Source organism: Tiliqua scincoides, chromosome 3, assembly GCF_035046505.1.
Source record: "Tiliqua scincoides isolate rTilSci1 chromosome 3, rTilSci1.hap2, whole genome shotgun sequence".
Lineage (NCBI taxonomy): Eukaryota > Metazoa > Chordata > Lepidosauria > Squamata > Scincidae > Tiliqua > Tiliqua scincoides.
Window position 1 is genome coordinate 158,434,711 of NC_089823.1, and position 19,497 is coordinate 158,454,207.

General features: G+C 43.4%; 1 protein-coding gene across 2 annotated transcripts in view; it reads right to left on the reverse strand.

Moving 5' to 3' along the window:
• The window catches only part of PRKG1 (protein kinase cGMP-dependent 1), an 837,851-nt gene that overhangs the window by 657,186 nt on the left and 161,168 nt on the right, over nucleotides 1–19,497 (reverse strand). For both annotated transcript variants that reach the window (XM_066620308.1, XM_066620307.1), the window contains exon 2: nucleotides 14,092–14,258. In XM_066620308.1, the coding sequence (XP_066476405.1) occupies nucleotides 14,092–14,258 (167 nt within the window). The remainder of the gene's footprint in view (nucleotides 1–14,091; nucleotides 14,259–19,497) is intronic.

Consider the following 19,497-nt stretch of genomic DNA (forward strand, 5'->3'; position numbering starts at 1 on the left):
CTGCTGAACCACTTCCGGGTGCCACATGGCACTTTTGGTGAGTACAGAGGTGTCGCACAGCATGGGGGGGGGGCACTTGCCCTGAGAGGCACTCAAACTGGCAATGCCACTACTTTGCTGGATAAATTCCCCTGTTTAGCCAACAAGGTTCACTCAGAGCTGATTTACACAGTAAAGATGCATATATACTGGTGTTTGGGGCAGCCCTTAGAGATGAGGAGGACATAAACTGAGCCTGACAACAAACCAGTTAGCTGATATCTCTGGGGACAGAGCAACAGCTGGGGCAAAGTGAAATTCCACAAACCTGTTGAACAAAAGTTCCACAAACTATGGTTAGCTGATAAAAGAACACCAATTCTTTCACTGTAGTACAGTAAAAAAGACAAGATCAGTCCTGAAAGTGTCTGGACCTTTCTATAAGGTAATCTATTTGCAGCCTGTAATAAAGTTGTACTGTCATATCCTCCCTTAAGTAACTTTGAAAAAAATAGTATTTCTGAACTTGTAGCAGCTATCCTTTCTTTTCCCTTCTTTATCCTTTCTGGCCTAGATGCCTTTAAAAGGGGATTGGACAAATTTCTGGAGGAAAAGTCCATCACAGGTTGCAAGCCATGATGGGTATGTGCAACCTCCTCATTTTAGAAGTGGGCTACCTCAGAATGCCAGATGCAAGGGAAGACACCAGGATGAAGGTTTCCTGTCTTGTGTGCTCCCTGAGGCATTTGGTGGGCCACTGTGAGATACAGGAAGTTGGACTAGATGGGTCTTTGGCCTGATCCAGCGGGGCTGTTCTTATGTTCCCATTCTCAAATACACTTCACAGAAGCCATGTTTGTTTCTTCCCACAATCCAGTTCCTATAGTTTATTATTCCATTGTTAGAGATCATATTTCTCTAATAAGCATTCTGTTGAAGAATCACAACCATTAAGCTTATTTGAAAGTGAAAAGGAACGCTGCAGTAAGTGGCTGTGCGGCTGAAGAATGATTTGTCTTCACTGTACTGAATATGAAAACAGCATTGCAGAACTGAAACAGGAGGGGAAAATCCTCCTATTTTCTGAGAAGTATTGGCCTTGTGAAGGAGATGCCCTTCACTATCACTTTGATATGGAAAGACTGAAAAGAGGAAAATGAACAGCCTGGATGATTGCTAGTGAGCTGGGAGTTAATAGGCTGCTTCAAAAGCATGTGCTTGCATACGTTTCCAATAATGCATGTGCTCAGAAACTTACAAACCATTTCTGAAAAAGCAGTCTGATGCAATAGAAGATTATGTAGCATCTGTCCAAAAAGACAGCATGTCTAGGTTACTCAAGTACAGTGGTGTAGCGGTAGATTTTAAAGTGCAGGAACTCATCATGACACCCTCAACAGCCATGCCCCCACAAACATGTCCCACTAAGAGTGTAACACAGAAAAAAAAAATCAACATTAAATTCTATCTTTCAAATACCTTGTGACATTCAGGCAGGCCCCCATATCTGCGGGGGATTCTTTCCAGGGCCCCCCATGGATATGGAAACCACAGATATGAGAGGATTTAACTTCCTGCTTCCTGTTAGCGCTGATCTAGTTTTGTTTTTTTTCCAACCATTCAAGCTGCTGGCAGACTGCCTGCATGTCACCATAAGCTTGCAACCTGTAAAAGGAAGATCGTTTTCGCCCCAGTAAGGATCTAAACTACAGGTGGATTAACGGGTGCACAGGGGGAGGGAATCTGCAGATACACAGATAATTAAAATCATAGATACCAGATCCACAGATATGGGGGCCAACCTGTATTTCTACTTTGAAATGTATTGTGTATCATTTATAAATCTACCTCATTTCATCCAGCCTCTTGAAGTGGATTGTAATAAACAAATCTATAACAATATAAAATTTGGATTAAAATAATCCCAAATAAAAATAAAAGGTATATTGGAGAGCTAACCTATTTATGTTTACTCAGACGTAAGACTCACTGTGTTCAGTAGGATTTATTCCCAGGTAATGTATATGGAATTGTAGCTCTGGTGTAACATGAACTACATAATCTCTCTCAGGCAGCCTTGGGAAAGACAATGATCTAAGTCAGTGATGGTGAGCCTATGTCATGTGCATAAAAAGTGATACACCACAACATTTTGGGTAACATGTCAGCGTTCACCAATACCCAACAATGAATGAGTTTGTTTTACTCATATTTCATTTTTGTAATTATTTGACATTTCTTTAAATAATACATAGTACCACACATGATCAGACTGTATTTTTAAAAAAATAAATGAATATGTAAATAATTGTTTCTCTTTTATTTGGGGGGAGGTGACATGCTAGCAGAACCAAGTTAGGCATTTTCAGAATTTTTGACAAACCAAACCCAAAAGGTTCGCCATCACTGGCCTAAATATTAATATATGCCCCTAGGTAAATTTATTAGTTTGCCTCCTGATTAGCCTGCCGCTTCTCAGTCAAGGTTTCAGAGACAGCACCTGAGCACTCCTGTGGCAGAACTACACTCCTGCTCATGTCAATATATTAAAAATTGTTTTGTTGGACCTCAAAAAATAAAAAAGTAATACAGGGAACCACAGCCAACGGTCAGTAGGTTAAGGGAGTCATAGGTCAAAAAAGTTTGGGAACCACTGGTGTAATGTAATCCTTTGTAAAACCTGCTATCACATTTATAACAGCATTCATGAAAAAGATTAGGAGCACTAGTATTTAAGGGCCCAATCCTAAGCAGTGTGTGCCGGCTCACCACTGGCATGCACTGTCGCAAATGTGCTGTAAAGCATGTTTGCGGAGGTTAGTGCAAGCCAAGTGTCAGAGCTGGCCCAGCAAGATCCAGCAATGGGACAGTGTCAGTGGGAGGCCGGTGATCCACCAACAGGAGTGCCAGACAGCAGAGAGGTAAGATTGGGTGGGGGGAGGCAGGGAGGAGTCATTCCGAGGCAGGTGGAGGGCAGGGAAAGGTGTGGTAGGGAGAGAGAGGGGCAGGAGGGGTCAGGACAGGCGAAGCTGAGCTCTGCTAGATCCAGAGCCCCGCGTCAGGCCATGCAGCCCGATATAGGACTCCTTGATTCTGCACCAGCTAAAGAGCTGCTGCAGGATCGAGTAACCCCATTGTGGGGCTACTTTCCTTACCCAGGTGAAAGGGACAAAAATTCCCGATGAGCCACCAGTGGCTACCCAGTGCACACAAGTAACCACAGCAGCTATTTTTGGCACCACGGCAGCCCTGCGCGCCGGGCAGCTCAGGATTGGGCTGCCTGTTATCAATAGTATTGTGATGAAAATGTCTGTCTTCCAATAATTCAGCTGTTAAATATGGCATGCTAATGTAGAAAACCTTTGGAGAAAGTGCAAAAGAATAAGGATTTCTAGTTCCAAATGTGAAATAACACATTGATCCTCATTAAGAAGAGGCAACACCCACACGTCAGATAGCTGTTAACTCAGTGCAGGGATGGCAGAATTAAAATGCTGCACTGTCTCTTCATAATGACCTTTGTGAATAGTTTAATTAAAAATAATGATTGCAGAAAGATGAACATGTTTGGCCAAAGGAAGCATACAAATAATGCAGAGCATAACAGCTAACTAGTGTTTTGCATTATGATTACAAGAGAATAGTCTACAGGTGATTTCTGAAGCTCTGAGCTGCTATGGTTTGTTTGACATTTATTAAACTGAGAAATTAGGATGGAATGGAGAAACACGGAACTGAACATTGTTGCCTTATGACAGTTAACGTATCTTAGACAGGACAGGAAGCCTGGTTCTGAATATTGCAAGAAAATTACTTTCAAGTGCTTTGGGTGAAGAAAAAACTACAATGCTTGAAAACACTGTAAATATTTTAGGTTCTCTCATACAGAGAACCTGGAATAAAATGTTACATCTCCCCAACCCTAATGCTCATCTTCAGCTTTTAAGGCCTCAGCAGGCCAATTCCTTTCCCTCCCGGTCCTGCTGTTGCTATTTTTTTCCTGTTTCCATCTCAACCTTCTCTGGTTTGGGGGGTTACAGAGCACAGCCTTTTTGGGGGGTACTTTTACTTTGTCTTTTAATGTACACCACATCAATGCATACCCCAACTACGTAGAAATCACGATCTTAATTTGGAGTGGCCCCATATTGCTTGCAATCTGATACGGTCACTATTCACCCCAGAGACAGGTCTGACAATGTCCTGGGAGCGATGCCACCTCTTGCAGCAGTGCTCCCAAAATGGCCACCGAAAGACTGCTCCACGCAGCCATGCAAATGCACGGTGAGCCATGCAAATGCACGCAGCCAAATGCAACAGTGGAAGCATTTTTCCACTGTCACAAAGAGCTTCAGCTGGCTTATTCTTATTCTTATGTGTTCCCAAGTATAGGTCAGAGTTTCTCAAACTGTGGGTCAGACCCACTAGGTGGGTTGCGAGCCAATTTCAAGTGGGTTCCCATTCACTTCAATATTTTATTTTTAATATATTACACTTGATGCTCTTATGGTATGTGACTGCATTGGGGGAAATGTTACAGATCTGTACTTTTAACAGGCTACTATGTATATGCTTTGAACAGTGGTAGTCAATGGGACTTACTCCTAGGTAAGTGTGGGTAGGACTGCAGTTTAGGATTGCTAAAAGTTTTCCTGCTTGATGATGTCACTTTCAGTGGCTCCAGACAGATTCTCATTCTAAAAAGTGGGTCCTGGTGCTAAAAGTTTGAGAACCACTGCTATAGTATAGGGAATTAAAAGCAATGACACATTCTCCAATACTTAATTCATAATAGCCTTAAATTCCCAGTTTAAGGTCAGAGACTTTTTTATATCATACATTTCATCATGTAACACTTCCGTGTTTTTGTTGAACTATGAAAATACAAAATGGGACAGATGATATCTCCTTTGAGGCCTGATCATCACAACCCTTATGGCAATGTGGTTACCAGAATCTTAGTTGTTCCTACACTGCTCTGGGTAAAATTTCTAATGTCCATGATTAGGGCAGTTGACATGGTTTTATCCCACATAGTGATGCCATCCTATTAGGAAGAATATCCTTTTATCCTACTTTGTAGAACTGTTTTTGCATTGGTTTCCTGAAGCTTAGCTTTCTGAAAGACTTGGCACACACTGGGCCCCTCATAATAGTAATGAGAAGTCTACCAGTGGAAGACTCACCAGGCAATTTGCAAAAATTTATGATAGGTAGGCAGAAAAACAAAGTGGATGTGAGAATTCATGCTAAGAAATACAACACTCCTTAACAGATGACTGGTATAGAGAACAGATAACTGCAATAAGTATATTCTCTTTACTGTATTGTTTTTGCAGCTACTCATGTGGTGTTATAGAAATAACCTCATATGTGGAAATACTGCAAGAACAGACACACACACACACACACACACACACACACACACAAACAAGCGAAGCAAAACACATTGCTAAAAAAATCCCTAGTGTGTTCCGGGCATTAAGACAGGCTTGCAACAAAACTGTCAAAGCACAGTTATTTATATTGGAAGCACCCATGAGCTGCAGCAACAATAAAAATGAAAATATTAGAAATTATACAGCGTAAATAGAAGGCCCACAATGTAAAATCTCAATCTAAGTACTGTCCTAGTTTCCTTTTATGTGCACCACATGCTTTCAAATACATAACCATCCCCTGAAATTGTCTGTAGGAAAGTAAACAAAACCGTTAATAAAGCATAGCAAAACTCAGTATACATGTCAAACATGTTAAGGAGGAGACAGTAATGGAGAAAACAAGGATAGCTGTAGATACAGATTATGCCAGACAGCATTTATTTACTAAATTGAAAAAGGCTTTTCCAATGAAGTAGATGGTGTTTGAATTTTGGATTAAATTAATGAGGATGGGAAAGATATCTACCTGCAAACAGCAAGATATAGTTCTTTCAGAACCTTTTGGTCCCTAAAGAAGATCCCAAGATGACTCACAACAACAACAAAAAAAGCAATGTTGACATCTGTGTATGTTTGTGTGTCTTAACCCCCTCTCCACACACAGAGAGAAAGAGAGTTAGAGCCCGATCCTGTGGTCGCGCCGCGGACCAGTCGCAAACGTGCCATAAGGCCGTAAGGCAAACATGCCATAAGGCACTGCCATTTGCGGGGCTTACCACCAGGCTCCTGCCGGAGCTAGCCCAGCGCCAGCAGGAGCTGGGCTAGCACACAGCAGGAGCCTGGGCTTTGCGGCTCGGTGGTCTCCTGGACCACCAAGCTGTGGAACGGGAGGTGGGGGCGTGGCCAGGGGTGGTGTTCCAGGGAGGGGGGAGGCAGATCTGGAGCCGAGCTCCTCAGGATCCAAGGCGCTCGGCAGGGCTGCTCGCCCTACATGAGTGCCTTTACTTTAGCGGTGACCGAAAGGTCGCTGCGAAAGTGAGTAGCCCCGTTGCGGGGCTGCTTCCCTTACTCGGGGGAAGGGGACAAATGTCCCCTTCTCCTGAGGAGCCTCCTATGGTAGTGTGGGAGGTGCAGGATCCGGTGGGAGCCCACAATGAAGCCACCGGACCTGGGCGCTGCGGGCAGCTCAGGATTGGGCTGCCCGGCTGCAATCCTAACTGCACTTTCCTGAGAGTAAACCCCATTGAACAAAATAGGACTTACTTCTGAGAAGATCTGGTTAGGATTGTGCCCTTAATAAACCTTTAAGAATTATTATAATATCCTCATAGTAATTAGAATAAGGGCCTCGGCATGGATGTCAACATCTCCCAAGATAGCCAGTCTTGGGGAAGCTAACATCATATCTGAGACCACTAAGCTCAGACAGGAAGACCCCTGGAGAGAAGTGGGAGCAGAACATCAACAGAACTCCTGTCCTGGTCATCTACCACCATGTCCATACACTCAAAATTCGATGATTTCTAGACAGGGGGCCATGACAGAAGAATGGAATCACAATAACCACCATAACATTTGTTCCCACCCTCTGGCCTCTGACTGCTACTGCCCTTGAAAATGTGGTGGGTAGAGCTGTCCCTCAGCGGTGGCTTACATGATACCAGGGTATGTCAGAAAATTACACAATTTTCCAGCACAGTGTTCTAGTTACCATGGCCTGCTCTCAGTCTTTGTGGAAGGTTTTATTAAATAAAAATTGTGTGTGCAGGGGCCAGGGGAGGGTGATGCAATCAGTATCAAAACTGCAGCGGGGAAATTAGTGAAGCCCCCCTATCCCTCCTCACACTGTTATTAGAAAGAAAATTACCTGTTGGACCATCTTGCACATTGAGCTGCATGTCTAGTTTGGCCTTAAACACCTGACAGAAAACCCTGATTGTTGAAGAAACTCTTTAAAGCAACAGTCAGGCAGAGACATATTCCCATTACCAGGCATCCATCCTAGAATGGAGCCGAGACTGCATGAGGACACCGTTTCCTGCTCCCCTTCTTGAATACCTTCCCAAAATAAGGATTCAGGTAGGAGACTGAAGCAGGCTGATCAGAAGCCAAAAATAAAAGCAGAGAGTTCCACTAAGCACAAGCCCCCCCGGCAGCTTGAAGACATGAATACTTCCATGATATATCACCTTTAAAAGGAGTTGATTCCAGGACATAGTCTAGGGACACTAGATACAAACACCAGGCATACCAGGGCCTGGTCAGTGCTTGGATGGGAGACCCTCTGGGAAATGCATGTACAGTAACTTGAGTTCAATCACAATGAAAGGTGGAATATAAATGTATCATATTATGCAAATTATCATGATTGTTAATGAAAAATTACAAAGGCCTGCCAGTCCCTTTGATGTATGCAGCTCCCTGACAGTGGCAAATTGTCTGGGTTGATGGGAGTAAGCAGGCTGACTGCAGCAAAATAGATGAGTTTTTGTCCTTTAATAACAATTCATGAAATGCCCAAGCTCTCCCTTATAGTTTTTACAGATGATTTATCTAGGGTAATTCCAGTTTACACTTTATATCCTGGAATTGTTGCACCAAGAAGATGCAGCTGTGCGGACATCATAAACTCTTTAGCATTCAAAGCTTAGAACGTCTATTAGCTGCACCTTTGGGGCTTTGTCAACCCCATAGCAGCAATCAAGAGCTACATATGCTGCAAACTGCATACAGATTTCTAAAACTGTTTGAGAAATATTCACTAGAGGCTACAAAAAGGAAAAGTTCATCTGTGCACTGATTTCTACTACAAGTGGGTAGCAGAATATTTTTCATAATTAAAAAAAAAAATCAGATGTTCATGGAAAAGAAGTAACACAATGCATGCTGTGCTGGATTGGACACAATGAGTGCTGTGCTGATGTAAAGCCAACTTAGAACATGGCTAACAGTAGCCCCTAATCAGTGGCAGTAGTTTTCCTTGTGGTAATCCTTGTGGTTTTCCTGCTAGGGGCCACTTACCCACCTGCTGCCTCCCAAGCTGGAAATACTTGCAATCACGCCATTACCTCTGGTGCAGTAAAGAAAAGGAGGTGGGAGGAGGCAGCCCAGGCTCCACAGGAGCCATTTGTGCTGCTGGAAGGCTCCTTTGGTACTTTCTTGTACCACTGAAAGGCACCCAGGAGATAAGTGCTGCCTGCCTCCTGGGAGCCTTCCAGCAGCAAGCAAAAGCTCTGAAAGAGCCTTCCGCCCCTCCAGTGGCACAAATTGCTCCTTCAGAGCTTGAAGCAGCATGCGCCTCCACCAAAATCATAGGAGACCCACACTGTATCTGGCCAGGGCAGCTCCCACCTCTCCTCACCTTTCTTTAAAGGGGAGGAGAAGAGGGCGGCCCTCAAATGTGGTCAGGAACCACACCTAGCTCAGCCACTCTAAAGAAAGAGGAGGAGAGCGGCCCTTTCGGTATGGTTCCAGTGGCAGGGGAGCGGGTCACAGTACCGCCCCCTGGGTGCCTAAATTCCTGGCGCCTGGGGCATTTGCCCCCCTGCCTCACCTGGGTACCCTATTGCCGTTAATGAATAAAGACATTACCATCATGTGGCACAGTGTGTGGTGGGTAGAGATGCTGAGCCAATCATGGCCCCTTTTGCTAACTGCAATACAGAAGATGTATGCAAGGAAGAACCTTCCAGGAATGTCAGTAAGACTCCATGCAAATGATGAATCACAAGAACTGTACAGCTGCTGAAATGTCTGCTCTGTTGTGCGGCAAATGATTACTCTCTTGAGTTCAGCATAAATACAGAAAGATCAAAACAACCCCTATATTGACATTTTCACCATAGAGTCCTGAGCTCTCTGAGACACAAATAAGCTCTGGGTCTTATCTTGAAGCTTTTCTGTTTTGCCTGGCCTTCTCCAATTGTGTATAAATTGATTTGGTGCTATTGATGGTTGGGGCTGCTGGGTTTTGTTTTATGATGCTTGCATATTATATTTTATTCATGTGTAATCCATGTTGGACACCTCTGTTTAGATGGGAAAAGCGAGAAAGTGTTTTAAAATACTGTAAATAAATTTGCGCTAAAATATGATTGCCTAAAATGTATATATAATTGTGCAAGGCAAGAATCAGCTAATGTTGTAACTGCAGTTCTCTCTTATCCATTTCATTGCCTAAACTTTTGTTCATTTTCTTCATAATTTAATGTTTCTAATGACATTTTAGTATACACACATATTTTTAGGATCCTCAGTCTTCATATGATCCTCGGTTTATTCCCCTTCCCTGCCCTCCCTTTTACACCCACATCTTAATTCTGTGATCCCTCTTGAAGTTCAGTGACTTCCACTGAGAACATGCACTGGGAAGTTTGGAGTCATTGCAGTTGAGGAGGGGGAAGGGTGTCTGATGCATTTATCAGCAGGAAGCAATGGAACTATAGTGGCTGCCAGGTCAACATTGTCTGAGTGCTTGTGAGCAGAAAGTGTTGGGTGGCTGCTAGTCCATTAGTAACCACACACCTGTAGAGTGCTGACCTAGGAGCCCCATGCCTCAACCACTACCTTTCAACAGATGTGGGCAAAGGTGTCCTTCCTCTGTAGTCATTATTCAGCTCACCACCTTGTGAGCTGCCTCTGTTATAGGCAGCAGTAACACACATATTATTAGAAATTGATGTTGCTAGATTCCATACTTACTGGCGCAATGCAGTCAGAGTTAAAACTTTTCAGTCTTTCAGGAGAAATGTAATCATCTGCTTTACTGATCACCAAAATCAGTAAGGCTATAATCCTGCACACACTTACCTGGGAGTAAGTCCCATTGAATTCAGTGTGGTTTGCTTCTGAGTAGATATGCATAGGATTGATTGTAAGTCTGTGTTCTGTACAGATCGATAGTCCCTAAAACTATTCAGATCTGATACCTAATAAAAATGTTATTTTAAATAATACTTATAAAAATGTTGCTTTAACCACAGCCCATCCTCATGAACCTATGTAATGTAGATTCACATGCTAGAATCTAGGTCACTTACAAAATATGGAAGTAGTTTTTCTGTCTAGGATGCTGTTGCTTAATTATGTCAATGATATTTGTGCCATGCTAAAGCTCAAATGACAGGTTACCTTGGCAAAAGGTTTGTTTGCAAACGCTTATTTGTCCATGTAACATAAATGGAGATTGGCCCTTGAAGGGGAGAATTGCAGGTGGGAGGGAGCAATATTTAAGTCTTCCCACACCCACCCTGCAAATGTCCCATCCAGGCTGATTTCTTGCATTAGAATTGCATTTTAAAAGACCAATTAAAAATTGCCAGGAAGCATTTCCAGGGGAACATTAGTGGGTGGGGAAAAGGTTAATCACCCACCTCCAAACTGCCTGTTCTCCCCTCAAAGTGCTCTCCCTCCCACCAGTCCTCACATTGTTATAAGGAACTTCATGTTTTCCTTGTAATGTGGTGTTCTGCCCTAACATGTTATGGCAGCAAAAGCAACATTTTAGAAACAAAGAAAAAATAGTTCTGCTCTCTATGTGATATGAAAAGTAACTTTGTTCAGTGAAAGCTCTCACCACCAATGCAGAGCACACAACATTGTTCTAGTAAGAAGAATGCATACATTTCAAAAGCTGGGGGGGGGGGAACATGCTCTTGGACAAAAGAGCTTAGCCTTAAAAGGGCAGAAAAACAAATGGTTTTAGAAGTTTTTTTTTAGCTCGAAAGAAACTTTTTTTATATATTTGAGAGCAGCATTAGAGGTTTGGCAAGAAATTATGTTTCAAGGCATATCGTGTCTTTGAGCTGTGCTGTGTTTTGAACAACTCAAAACAAAAACTGAAATCCTAAGATATGCATGGAGGACATGATCCAGCCATACCTAAGTACCTTTGAGACCCACTGATTTGAATGGGTTTGTTAAGTTTATGCTTAAAGATTTCACAATTAAATCTGCAAACCTGAACTTACTTAACTTTTGGTTGGCTCATGCCATCATTTCCCAGGGCATTTTTTGTTCCAAAAAGCCAGTCTTTGAATTCTGAGAAGCAACATAGAGGGGCCTCAAAGAAATCCACAAGCTCCATTCCCTGACTCCCAATAATAATGACCTAAAGCCCAATCCTGAACTGCCTGGGCCACCCAGGCTCGGCGGCCCTGAGGAGGGCTTCCACCGAATCCTGTGCCTCCCGCGCTACCACAGGAGGTGCCTCGGGAGAAGGGGATGTTCGTCCCCTTCCGCCTAGTAAGGTAAGCAGCCCTGCAATGGGGCTACTCACTTTACCCCTGAGTAAGGTAAAGGCACTTGTGTAAGGCGTACAGACCTGCAAGAGCGCCTAAGATCCTCCTCCCTCCCCCGGCACACCTCCCACCTGCCCCCTGGCACTCCTCTCTCTGCCCTCTCTCCACCCCCCACCTCCCCAGAATGCCTCCTCCCAACCCCATCACCACCCCCACCCCCCATTCCACAGCTCGGCAGTCCGGGAGACCGTCGAGCCGTGGAACCTGGGCGACTGCCCCACGCTAGCCCAGCACAGGCCGGCACTGGGCTAGCACAGGCGAGAGCCCAGCAGTGAGCCCCGTGAATGTGCCTTACAGCACGTTTGCGACTGTGCTCGGCAGCACGGGTCCATGCCGCTGACCACAGGATTGGGCTCCAAATCATTCCCCACAAAGCCTTCTAAAGCAGACTAGCACAATAGCTAAGGAGCCGCCTAACTGAAGCATTGAAAAAAGCAAAATACAATACAGAATTGTATAGTTTGGAAACTGGGTTTGGTCATACCATTATTCACAACCAAAATACTAAAAGTGCTTGCAAGACTGGATTGTAGCACTTCTAAGTGCTGTGACCAAAACAAGAAAAAGCTATAAATCAGGCCATACATATGCATGCTTAGCATCCTATTCATCAATGGTGATAAGTTGTAATGAGAAAATTTGCCAGATTTGATCACTACTGTAAGCAATATTTCATGTAAACACATATGAAACTTTTCTAATTGGTCCCTTTGAAAACAATACATAGAACATGTAGAAAAACAGAGTCAGGAACTCTCCTGCAGGCTGTTTTTTTCAAAGTGTTGAAAATACCTAGAGAAAATATAGCTAGCTCTCACTACAGCTAGTTCTCATTACAGTCGTATGAATTATATTTGTACACAGGATGCAGGTAGATTATTAAGATTGTCTTGAGCCCTTGGGGGTGCAAAGTTTTCAGTTCCTGCTTTCAGAATATTTGACATCGCCGTGATTTATGACAAAATGTCTTGCATAATGTAATCAAAATTGGGATGCAAACATAATGATAGTTTGCAATCAGATGATTTTTATAATGTTTGAAAGTATCAACATACTTCACAATTAGAGATGTTAGTATTAAAAGAATTGCACTAACAAAGAATCTTTTTCCCGTTAAGGGATCGGAAAAGTGAACAATAATAAACTTATCCATATGCACTATTGACCAACTGAAAAACAGATCATCCAATTTCTGTGTGCATATGGCATTGTAACTACACAGAATGACAATCCATCCTTTCTTATATCCTATTGCTACAATCAGATTTGCTACTTTGAACCTCAGAATCTGTGGTATGCTCCTCAGATACCACAAGTTTTTGAATGGGATAAGATAGTATCCCCTGTCCGAACTGCTTGGGACAGGAAGGTGTCTGGATTCCAGATTTGTCTGAATTTTGGAATAATTGCACAAATATAGTGAGAAATACTTATTGTTTTCAGTGTTACACACATGGGTGTCTGCTGGCCTCTTAGATATTTTCCACGAGTGCCTAAACAGATACACACCACAAAGCAGAGAACAGAACATACACCCTGTACCTGCACTGTATGTGGGAAAGAGCACAAGACCTTCTAGTGTTCACACTACAGAAAAACAAGTCTTGGACAAAAATGTCTGGATTTCATAATAGTCTAGATTTCAGATGTCCGGATAAGGGGTAATCTACCTGTACATAAAGAGATCATAAGGTACAATTAAAGTCTTAGCTTCATGTTCCCAGGTTACAATTTAATAATATAGGCATTCCCTTAGGAATAATTTTCATATCTGAAAATAACACATAGAGATGATTAAACATACATCTTATTTGCATAAAGACATGGGCAGTGGAATTTCATAAGCAGCTGCAAAGTACATATGTGTTTCTTTTAGCTGGATAAGTACAGGATAATAGTCTTTGACATGGTAATGTGGAAAGCAAATCTTACATTGTGCCTGTTGATACAAATCTGCAAGTTAGAGCTGCATTGACTTTTCTTCAGCCTACACCCAATCCACTGAAAATGCCACTCTCTCTTGCATCCAATCTGCAATGAGTGATCATACTATCTGCATACTGAGTGAGACCTGCCTGGTGCTAGGAGGAGGACAAAAACACAACAGCACATGACTCTTGCTTTGAAAGAGGCATGATCTCCAGCACTCTCATCTCAATCAAACTATTCCAAACAAAGACATAGCAAATCTTAGATTGATAAGGAGGTGCAAATATGCTGCAGTCTTCTCATTGCTATGGATAAAGCAATGCTCTGTATTAGCATACCAGCATGAAACCAATATGCAATCAGTCAAAAACTATATCCAAGTTCCATCTCCTCCTCAAAGGAATACAGAATGTTTCATGTAACATAGGAATAAATAGTCTCTTTGAAAGCTGCCAAGGAGACAAGCATGTATATAATTTTAAAATATTTCCTGTACAACGTACCTTCCATGACATATACCAGCGAACCCACGTCTCCCTCTTTGATGATGCAACTGTCTTTGCCATATTCCACTGGATACATACAATCCACAATCTCCTGGATCTGAGACAGTTCTAGATTCTTCATGAAGTCATTGTCCAGGATAGCTTCCTTTATTAGTTCCTTTGACCTATGGTAAAAAAGGAAAGATTTTTCAATGTGCCTGAATCAACAATTTCTCATATACAGGATGTGTGAATGTGCGACAATTCAAAATCCTACACGCACTCACTGATGTGCTCAAATTGAAGGATTTCAACTCACAGGATTGAAATCAAAATCTAACAGAACAGAAGCAAGCTGAATAGTCAGCAATTGACATTCAGGTTTAGAGCAGTAGAGCCATGATGAAACTACCGTTATTCCAAATATTCTTGGCACTATTTGGTCTGAGGGTTCCAACTCAGATAGTTCACGACTATTTGGTCGTGAGGGTTCCGTTCCCAGAACTCACGTGGATGGCAAAAATTGCATTATAGCAAATCCATTTGAAAAACAATGTCCCTTTGCTCAATGATTTAAAAACAGCCTTGCTGACCTTTGTGATGTAAGACACAGGGTGCAATCCTATCTTACACTGGAACAGGCAAGACAGGAGGCTTGAGCTGTATCCAGCGCGAGATAAGGCTGCGAAGTGGCTCGGCCGAAGGCAAGGGGAATCTCTTCCCTTTACCCCTGGGTAAACCACTGCAGCCCCCATGGGTCTTGTTGAACTTGCGCCATCTCCCAAGGAGAGCGGAGCAGCTTGTAGCCGCTCCATGCTGCTTGGGAATGGAGGTTGGGATCCAGCATAACAGCCGGATCCCAGCCCCGCCTTCTACTCCCCACCTGCCCGCCCCCACCCTCCACCCATCCCGGAACGCCTCCCTCCCACCTCCTCCCCACCCACCCCAGAGCCTTGCGTCAGCTGAGCTTGGCCAACACAAGACTCACCCTGCAAGTCACCATGGAGGCTAGATTCAACTTCCATGTGTCACCACACCTCCATGTGCTGGCGCAGCTTGCTCCCAAGGAGGCACAAACATGCTTTATGGCACGTTTGCGACCCTCCTAGACTGGCACAAGGGACTTGCACTAGTCTAACTCATTGTTAGAATTGCGCTGACAGCCATTAGGCACAAGGGACTTGCACCAGCCTAAGTCATTGTTAGGATTGCGCTGACAGTCATTAGGCAGGCAATCTATCAATCAGTCACTCTCCAGGTGCTAAGAAAGGCTTCACTCTGAGCTAGCAACCCTGCCCTTCACCCAGTGCAGAACTGGGAAAGAATGCAAAGTATCTTTCTTTCATGTGCTCAGGAGGAAGGGAGGGATTGCTTGCCTTGGAGTGAAGCTGTTCTAAGTGCCTGGAGAGAGAATGATTGATGGATTGTCAGCTGGCTGCTCTCACATTAATGAGGCTATTGTTAAATGACTTTTTTCCTTTAAAGGGCCCTTCTCATTGCATTGAGATAAAACCATGGGTGAAAAATCTGTTGATAATTAGGCTATACCTGTATCAACCACAAATCAGGTACCAAGCCCCATTTAGACATAATATGCACATGACACAGAAAGCTTTGGACTCATGTGCTCCCTCTGCTCCTTGAACTGACATACTTTCTCCAATCTTTCTGCTCAAGGGGAGAAGACTGAACTGGAAGATTCAAATTTGAAGCAACTGAAAACTTGATTTAGCAAATTAAAGTCTCAATCCAATGGGGTTTGGATAAGCACTAGCATAAGGTCCGTCACAGCTGTCACAAAACATGACACTCCATTGCCAGGGGGTAGGCAGAATGGGACAGAGAGGGGGAGGAACAGGGTGGAGAGTGGGGCAGGGAGGTGGATGAATCAAGGCCAGGAAGGGGTGCGATACTGACAGCAGCAGCAGCACCAATATCCTATCCCCCTATTCCTGGCCTCAAAGCACCTTCCCAGGGGCACTGGTTCTTGTTCCAGCAAAGTTGCTGGCACAATTCTGAGTATACCCAGCAGGGCAGCAAGAGCTTAACCCTAGGCAAGGCAACCAGTATTCCATTATCCAGAAGAGACCTCCAGAATTGCCCCCTCCCTACAGGATGCAACATGTGTTCTTGTGGGCTGTTGGTTTGTGTAAGCCACAATTTGACTTTAATCCAGAATATGAAGTCAAAAACAAACTGTAGTCTCAGATCCAGGATTGAGTTCTTTACCAGAGTATTTGAACATAATAGCAAATAACTCCCCATTGTTCAGTATTTCTACAATGCTGACACAAACAGTTCTGGGTTTGGTTTGGTTTTTTCCTCATGATGCCTTTCTAAGTTTTTAATGAAGCATCTCTACAGCACTTGAAGATTATCTCCTACTCTGAGTCACTCAGGCGCAAATGTTAAACAGTGCTCTACTCATCCTCATTTACATACTGAATTTCCCCCCAAATGTCTATCAAATCTATCTTTATCCATCTGACAATACAATGAACAAAAAGGCTACAGACGATAATTGTTTAAAAGCCTCTTTAGGGATTGTGTTCAAATGAGCATCTGAAAATTGTAAATGCGAACAAACCAGGGCTTAAAGAACATAATTTTTAAATGGCAACAAACAAAAGATAAATGTCATTGTATATCCATTCTGTTTGTTAAATTGTTTGGCTTTTTCCCAAAACAAAACCCACAAACTGTCTTTAATAACAATTTATACACCAAACAAATATTTGATTAGCATCTCAAGTCAGCTGCAGACAGTAAGACAAGTGCAGTAGAAGACATGTGTGCACATCTGCCTTCTTCTAGGGTTCCCAACTTACCAAAAACAAGATAAAACCCTAGTCTCTTTCTCTCTCCCTCTCCCCTCCCCTCCCCCTCCCCATGGAATTGTAGTAAAGCATGACACAAGGCCAGTTTTTTCCCCTTCTCAAACATTTTTTTTCAACCTGTACATCTTAGCCAAACACAGATATTTTTCATTAGGCTTAGAGCCCAATCCTATCCAGGGCCAGTGCAGCTATATCAATGGGGCATGTGCTGAATCCTGTGGTGGAGGGACAATCACATAGACCTCCTCAAGGTATGGGAACATTTGTTCCCTTACCTCGGGGCTGCATTGCAGCTGCACTGGAGCTGGAAATTTGGATAGGATTGGGCCCTTAATCTCCAGACCTGCCTCAAACTACTGGGCTGTATCTCTGTACCCAGCAAAAATTGCAAGGTTTCACACCCCTGTCCCTTTCTACTTGTAGACCTATTCCAGGTCCTTTCCAGACCTCGTTCAGATTCTAGGGCTTTCTTTTCATTTCAAGCATTGGCAACTCTACCTTTTCTGCACAGCAACAGAAAAATTCTCATATCATGATTTTCAGCTAACTTGCCTCATTGTGTGGGCAGTATGTACCAGTTCCTACTTCAGCACTACAAGGAAGTAGAACAAGAGGAAGTGCTGTATGGCACCATTCTTTCAAGTAAATAATACACTACAACACTATATTGGTATCTATCTGGAATTCGGTTAACATGACATTATCATACTGACACAGTGAAAGTTGCTTGAGTTCACTTTTACATGGTGAGACCTGGTATCGGTGGTGTCGCTAAGGGTGTTACCAAAAAGGCTGCTTTGTTTAGGGGAATTAGTACATTAGCCCTTTGGAAACTCTTAGGATCGCAGGCTGGATAACAAGACAGCGTAAAGCAAAGAACTCCCTTGTTTAGCTTAAAGAGGAGACTGGGAGAAAGGTAACTTTCAATCAAAGGATTATATTTTTATTGCAAAAACACACAAAGGTAAACATAATACACATTTCTTGGTTCTAGTACTTGAAAAATGTACCTAGTTTTTATGGTGGGTGCATGTGCTATGTATTTGTGTATCCGAAAGGAATTCAGAAACGGATAGGTTGTAGGGAAGTATTTTAGGGGTTCCTTAATCTGCTAAACCCAGTTTGCTAACTAAAGATGGGGGAAGAAGGGAGGAATAGATAGGATGGAAGGGAAAGAGTTTTAGACGCAAGATATATTTACCTGTCCTGGGAGCAGTTGAATGGGAAAGAGTTTTAGACGCAATATATATTTACCTGTCCAGGGAGCAGTTGGATGGGAAGGAGTCCTAGGAAGGACCACTCCCGTGGGAAGGCAGCCAGAGAGAGAGCATGTGCTCGGAGCCTTCTCTTAAGGGGTTGTGTCTGACTAGAATGACCCGGATGTGTTGTAGTGCTGGTCTAGATGCGCATGCTCAGTATACACCCAGGTACACGTGAAGTATGTTAAAAAAAGGTGGAAGGGTCCAGAAATCAGCTATCAACAAAGCCTGACTCTGGGCGAGGGAGGCAATTTGCATAAGGTGGTTAAGAGTGATAAAAGAACAATAGAGTTCTTCCTCCGGAGGTGCATGCTTGTTTTGCATAATCAGGAGACACAGTGATTAGGTTATACATTGACCTGCATGGAAGTGGGGGTTGTGTAATTTATGTGCTTGTAGCTTGACCAGGGCCTTTGGAAACATGTGCTGGTGGAGGAGTGGCCTGCTTGCTTGGTCTGTATGATCCAAAATAACATAACCAGATATAAAAATCACAACTTGGAAGGGAAAAGGGGATTTTCACGTAACAAGGGGGGATGGCTGGAGTGGACCACCCCAAGTGTCATGCCCCAGGACAGGGTAGGGGATGATGGGCATGCCACCCAAGCCCCTGCCAAGAGGAACTCTGTGCTGCATTTGGTGGCATCTGGCCTGCCCATGGCTCCAAACAGTTGCAAACAGCACTCAGCTGGGTAGCACTTGGCAGTGACACAATAATGTCATCACATCACCACTGAACTATTTCTGGGTGCTGTGGGTTTTGCCTGCACACCAGGTGCTGGTTGGTCTGAGCCCACCGCTGCTCACAACCCCCACTGCTCGGCACAGTAAGGGGGTGTTGCATGGAGTGTTGCATGCTCCAGCAACACCACTGGCTGGTATTTTCCATGCCAAAGTAAAACCTGCTTGGTTCAGTAATTCTGATGCAGCAAACACCAGCTCTCCCCACATGAGGAGACACGCAAGCAATGTGTTCACCATACAAAACGAATATGGTAAATCAACACAGGGTACATTACTCATGCCAAACAATGTATGAGTGGTCCCCCCATACCCAATATTCCGAAGTCTAACCTTACATGGAACCCTATGTATAGGCTGAAATTTGCTATTACCAGTTGTACAGTTTTGAAAATTTAGTGTTATGGAATAAAGGGATGGCAGAAACGTTAAACTTCCCTTGAGGCGGAGAACAGTCTCTCCCTAGTGAGCTGTCCATTCTCCAGCTCTAATGTTTTTTCAGCAGCTTGCAAAACAGATCAACATCATCACACTCACAAACTCTAAATTCTTGCTTTCAGGAAAATCTGAAGATTGGTGAGCATTCT